General features: G+C 34.8%; 1 protein-coding gene across 1 annotated transcript; it reads right to left on the bottom strand.

The window, feature by feature from the left end:
• Positions 1–490: 490 nt before the first annotated feature.
• On the bottom strand, positions 491–2,545 carry LOC130051485 (toll-like receptor 2 type-2). Its single transcript, XM_056153435.1, has one exon. It carries the CDS (start codon positions 2,543–2,545, stop codon positions 491–493), a length of 2,055 nt encoding a protein of 684 aa, XP_056009410.1.
• Positions 2,546–7,015: the final 4,470 nt, after the last annotated feature.

The following is a 7,015-nucleotide window of genomic DNA, read 5'->3' as shown; positions in this document are numbered from 1 at the left end:
TATCCTATATACAGCGTAATTTCAAATCTAATGAACTAAACACTTTCTAAGACATTCACAATAAACATTGAATCTAACAGGTCCTAGTGTTCATTTAGGGGGTGGGGTGGGTTTCTATAATGAGACATGTCCTTACCACGAGAATGATAATCAAATCCAGTATGAAATTTATATTAAAAGAGCACTTGCTACGCTGAGAAGAAGAAACCATAGGTTATAATGAATTACATAATAAACAGGTACATTTAATTTAACATGGTCCACTACATGATATAAACTACTCCAGTGTATTATGTACACGTATTGCCATTTCCACAGTAGACACCCCATTTCTTACAGTATAACAATAATTTTAGTAATACTAATTAGTCTTGAGATATTCAAAACAACAATAATAAATGGTCCCTGCAAATAAAAACTTCATTCCACTAGATCATAGAAAGTTATTTTTCTCATTTTTAACACTGACGATGTCCTTCATTCCACTAGATCATAGAAAGTTATTTTTCTCATTTTTAACACTAACGATGTCCTTTTCGTTGATTAGGTCTGGGAATATGTTATGTCGATCCATGATTGATATCGGGCTCGAGTTTCCATCACTACCAGTTTCTGTTATGTCCGTCTCACAAGACGTTTGGTTTGAGTAGGCGGCACTTCGACACCGGCTATCAGTGACCATGGCTTTTTGGCCTTTGTAGGACAAGGCGTATACCAGTCTATCTATAAATATGTTATCATCTTTCCGAATATACGTAAATGTCTTCAGACAGCGTTTTAAATCATTAGGAAGATCATTAGTAGGAATATCTTCCATCATGATAACCAACAAATGCCGTTTTCTCTCGTAAATGCTTTGTTGAAATGCCTCATGAAATTCGTACATGCAATAGTGACTGTTCAAAAAATGCTTTGAGAGAACAATTACAGTATGTCGACTGGCTTCCACGCAGTCTATCACATTGTCAAAAATTGTTTTTCCTGGCATGAAGTCTTTGTGATGTAAACAGAACTTAAAGTTGCCAAGAGGGTTATTTGAAGCAGCATCCTCAAACACACTGGTGACCCAGTCTTGGTCATGGTTACTATAGGAAACAAAAGCGTCAAATTTCTTATTTTCGAATGTTTCAATAGGTTGACATGGTAAAACGATGTTAAATCTTGTATAAGTTAATATTCTGATTTCTCTTCTGAATTTTAGCAAGATTATGATGACAATGATGAGCACAACCGAGAGCAAGCTCAGAAACACAACAGCCTCAACTGCTATTTTTTCAAGACGCTCAAGTTTGCAGTTTAGATCCTCCACTTTTAGATCTGCTAGTCGTTTTCCACGAATACTTTTAGGGTACATGCACTCCAAGTCCTTCATAAAATTGTATCTTCGGTACTTTGGTAAAAGCCATTTCGATGGATCGTTAACATAAGTAATGAGTTGTCTAGCCTCTTCTGTACAAGAACAATTCAGGGGATTGTGACTAAAATCAATGAAAAGCTTTTTCATTTCTACAAGTTCTTCTAGTTTGTCAACCTTGAATTCAGAGATGTTGTTGTGGGAGATGTTCATTGTCAACATGGGAACATCCCACACATCAGCTGCTGTGTCAAATTCTAGCTCTGTGAAGAAGTTGTATGATAAGTCCATCACCTCTAGTTTTGGATAATAACGAAACCATTTTCTATGAGCCTCTGCAAAGCTAAGACGTCCAGTATCGGATAAATTGAGGACTCTTAAAGCGGGAAACACCGAATTTTCAGTGGACAGCTCTGTGTGAAATTTTGAAGTTTGATTGCTGATGCTGAGGTCCACATATTCAAGATATTGATATATACATTTATGACTGATTAGGCGAGATTTTGGTACCATTTCAGATCCCGTGTTTATGATTTCATTTGACATAGAATCAGTATCGTTGTTAAACATACTTGTCAAAAAATTTTCTATGGACTTACCGAAAGCAAAACTAACATTTCTGAATGTAAAATGTCGTAATGTTTCTTCGTGTCCACAGTTAAAATCTTTATCAAGTTTCGAAATATTCATGGCAATACTTAACACATCCATTATATCAATAATCACAACACTATTGACAACATGAAGATACTCGAGTTCATCCGGAATGTTTATAAAAGACTGTTGGGTATATTCACGTAGATAATGTTCCAATTCGCAGGTTTCAATTTTTAGATGTCTGAGATTCCTCGCTTTCAACGGCCATGGAACAGAAATATTTGCCGGAGGTTCACAACGGATATCAAATTTATACTTAACTGGTTTTTTGTTGATGTGATCTCTCAATTCCAGAAAATCCCATTTTCCAGAGTCTGATTTTTTTATATCACAATAGTAGTGTTTAAGTTTGTCACCACTCTCCTTCTTCAGAGTGCAAAATTCATCCCATCCACGAGGTAGAAGCCCGCTGTTTTGTTCAGTAGTGTTTAATAAAGTAGAATCACTATCAATCGGTAACGATATCACAATTGATGCTGAATAAACCCATATGACAACGAAAAAATAACACGAGAGCCTCCAGAAGTGCGCCATGTTTGTTCGTTCTGTGTTTACGCCTGCTACAGTGACGTGGACGACTCTAGGTCAAAGCGCATTTCGAAGAACAGCATACATCTGCAGCACATCACATATAATCCATTTAGATGATATTGATAAAGTTGTACTTTCCCCAGCAGACTATCATAACAAAGTCAGTGGGTTTTTTTCAAAGTCCATGTTGGTATTCTAATTCGTGAAGTTTTTAGCAGTCCATTATGTCACGAATTACACGACGGGCGAACATCGCGTTATGTTTTCGATGCGCTTTGTTGATATATACCGACCGCCTCGGGGAAGCGTAATCTATCAAAATTAATTTGGCTGTCGAGATCTCATTAACACATATTTCATAACATATTATATTCATTTATCTTATATATGGAACAAACATTTTCTAATTTCTGATATATCCATAGATTTGAGCTTTGTAAGTGACCAGATGGAATTAATGTACACACACACAAAAAACCAACAACCTTACACACACGAAAGGCCAGAGACAGACATTGCACGCCTACTACTTCACATATATTTGAATCGTCAGGAGTCTGATTGACCCACATTGTACATTAGAATGATTAGCGTTACTGAAACTTTATCGTATATATTAAATCTGTGAATTACAAAAAAAAATATTGTAATGAAATAGATATATGAAAGAGTCTGAGCAAAAAAAGTCGCTAAACACTTGCGGTAAACTGGCAAGAAAACGCATGACTAAGAATTTTTTCTTTTCCCCCCTTCTTTTTTATTGTTTCCACGAGCGCGAGATTTACTTTTCCACACGAAGGAAATATACTCAAGAAACTAATATGGTACGGTAAATGCATATTCGCATTTTTATTGTAATCATAAGCCAATTTAAAAATACAATCTATGTGAAAAATACATGTACACTATGTATATTTATCGATACAATAGGATATACGTGGACCGTCCTTAGTTTGCATTAGGGACTGTTATTTTTCTTTTGAGCACCAAAACGCAAATAAAGTAGTTCAACTCGTTTTATGATGCCATACGAAGAAAGATATTTTAAGTGTGTTTTTCCTATGCGTAATATATAGTATCATACTCTGACACCATTAAATCTTTGGTCGCTAAAACTTTTTCATGAGATAGTGGGTTGAATTGAACATTTCCGTCTGAATCTCTTAGTCATTACATGATAGTGCATTGTGATTAGACCGTCTTAGTCATTAGATGGCGACTAGATGTAGACAACGGTAATAAATGAAGTAATAAAATATCTGGTGTATCACTATAAATATATCTTTATAATGAATATTGCAATACGCTCGAAATTGCAATTAAATTAATTTTCGCCTACATTTAACTAATTTTATTTTATTTTTAAGTTCATCATTCTGATTAAAAACAGAAACGTGACTCTACATTTAGATTATCGACACCCTGGTATTCATTTATACGTATCGACTCTCAATATTGCAAGACTGATGATACTTCAATCCTGAGGGCGGGACTTCCTTTATCACACCCGGATTGACTTATTTCAGATAGGTTATTTCATACAAAAAAACCTCCGAAATTTGAGACGATACACAATTTATATAACACAGTCAGAAAGATCATATGCGGAAAGCGTACAATTAAACAAGCCAAAATTCTTTGTTTCGTTTTGAGTTTTTTTACGTCCCATCGAGACTTTTCCCTGCATATTGAGACTTATAATTCTTTATTGCGAAAGACATACATCTTATAGCATTATCATGGATAATAATTACAAAGCTGAAAATAAACGGCCAATTCTTACAAAGACATCTAGCAGATGTAAATACAATAGTATAATGATGGTAAAAAAAAAAGGAGAATGACGATACAAATGACATATTATAGACTGTTCTTAGTTCAAGAGCTTTACAAATAAATTTTCCTGCATTACAAAGTTCTTTAACATTGTTCACACTTAATAGTTGTATAATATCCCTGTGAGCTCGAAATAAAGGACACCACAGAGTCGTCCACTTCTACTTCATACTTAGATATCTTATTGAAAGTAGACATTAACGGCAAACTGACAACTCAACTGTATTACAAACGGGATGATTTCAGCTTCTCCATCGTCAACTTCCCACATTTATGTAGCAATATTCCATTATCACCTGCATATGGTGTTTATATATCTCAACTGATTCGATATGCAAGAGCTTTTTCTGGGTATAGTAAGGTTTTAAATCGAGGTAAGCTACTGACAAACAAGTTGATGGTACAGGGATTTCAACAGTCTCGATTGAAGTCAGCATTTCGCAAATTCTATGGTCGTTATAACGCTCTAGTTCGTCAATACAACCTCGCATTGGGTCAAATGCTGTCTGACGTGTTTCATACCGATTGTTAAGCCGTTCTTGGCACACTGATTTGACTGCGGATAACTCCGTTTACCTGATCAGGATATGAGGCTCACGGCGGGTGTGACCGGTCAACAGGGGATGCTTACTCCTCCTAGGCACCTGATCCCACCTCTGGTGTGTCCAGGGGTCCGTGTTTGCCCAACTATCTATTTTATATTGCTTGTTGGAGTTATGAGATTGATCACTGTTCGTTATCTTCACCTTGCATAAGTTTGAACATGGAGGGTTTACTCCAGTAATACTTTTTCACTAATTTATCTCTAATCTGACAATATACAGGACATACTAACAAAAAGTGGTATTCATCCTCAATTTCAGTGATACATGTTTTACAAAACCTTTTTTCACGTGGTACATTTTTATGTCTGCCAGTTTCTATGGATAAATTGTGTGATGATAACCTTATTTTAGAGATAGCCTTTTCGTACAATTTAGGAATAGATTTTTCTAGGTAATATTGCAAGCAAAAATTATCAACCAAATGTTTGTAAATAGTGAATTTGGATTCATACTGCATGTTGCTATGTATTTGAATAAAATAATCCTTGAATCTTTGTTGTATTATTGGCAAACAAACATGGCTATTTAAGTTATTTTGATCATGCCACATATGACTAAGTCCCAAACAATCAAGTTGTTCCTTGATAAAAGTATCCCAGTTACGACTTGTATGCTTTGTATTTTCACAGATATTGTATAAACATTCATATGCAGCATTAAGTACACAATTTTCAGACTGCAATAGTTTAAACCAAAACTTGAACATTCTCAAAATACGAACATGATACAATGGTAAACGCCGTTTCAAAATATACCATGGTTGTATTAGTGCTTTTACGAACACCAAGTACAAATTAAAAAAAACAACAACCTTTTCAATGTTAGGTCCTTTATGTAATCCCCACACTTCACACCCGTAATTCAAAATACTACAGACATAAGTATCGAAAAGGGAAAATAAGGTACACTGATTTAAGTATAATTGTTTTATAGTTGATTTAAGGGCAAATAATGCTTTGCGACCTTGTGATGCTAACTGTTTCTGCGTTACCAAAAATTTACCATTAAAATTAAATAAAACGCCCAAGTAAACAACTCTAATACTTCTATTATACTTTCACCTTTATACACCCATTTCTCATCTGTGCGAGTCTTCCCACCATTTCTACACTTGTAAATACAACAATTTTAGTGTTTGCTACATTAACAACTACATCCCATTCATTTGTATAATTTTGCAGTGTATTTAACATATTTTGTAGTTCAAAAACTGATTCTGCAAGTAACACCATGTCATCTGCATACATCAAAATATAAAGACTTAATTACTGTAAATCAGTCGGATGATTACCTTTTTTGATAAATTCAATTTGAAGGTCATTCATATACAATACAAAAAACAGGGGAGACAACACTTCTCCTTGTAATAGACCAATGTGATTTTCAAAAAACTGTGAAATGTGACCAGAGGATTTTACACAGGTTCTAATCCTACTATACATGGAGCGAACAATGGTAAGCAGCTTCCCTTGTATACCGTAGTGTTTTAATTTTCTATACAATTTTTCCCTATTAACTGAATCGAATGCCTTCTTATAATCCACGAAGCAACAATATAATCGTTCTTTGGATAGGAGTGATAATTGTGTTATAAGACAATGAAGCGCAAAAATTGCCTCCGTAGTACCCAACTTGGGTTGAAAACCAAATTGTGCATCTGAAATAATATCATACGAGGCTGCCGATGAGACGAGCCTTCTGTTTAGTATGGAAGTAAACAATTTGCAGAAACAACTAACAAGACTTATTCCTCTGTAATTATTTGGATCAGAAGGGTCACCTTTTTGGAAAACAGGCACAATAACAGCGTCAGACCATTGTGTTGGAAAAAATCCTGATAAGATTCGATTAAAAATAATATGCAAATATGATACAAAAAATTCTCTAAATTCCATGAAATACTCATTCAAAATATAGTCCAAACCATGGGATTTCCCCCGTTTTAAATTATCATTATCTTCGGATATTTCTTTCTCGGTAATTTCCATATCCAGTTCATTAAAAACTGTAGATCCTGTGTCTTCCACATTAG

The sequence above is a fragment of the Ostrea edulis genome, chromosome 2 (genome assembly GCF_947568905.1).
Source record: "Ostrea edulis chromosome 2, xbOstEdul1.1, whole genome shotgun sequence".
NCBI classification, from domain to species: domain Eukaryota; kingdom Metazoa; phylum Mollusca; class Bivalvia; order Ostreida; family Ostreidae; genus Ostrea; species Ostrea edulis.
The sequence above is the reverse complement of the archived record's forward strand: the minus strand, read 5'-3'. Positions and strand labels throughout refer to the sequence as shown.

Bases quoted from the DNA above. Each gene is read 5' to 3' on its own strand.
- LOC130051485 (XM_056153435.1), bottom strand. From the start codon at position 2,545: ATGGCGCACTTCTGGAGGCTCTCGTGTTATTTTTTCGTTGTCATATGG.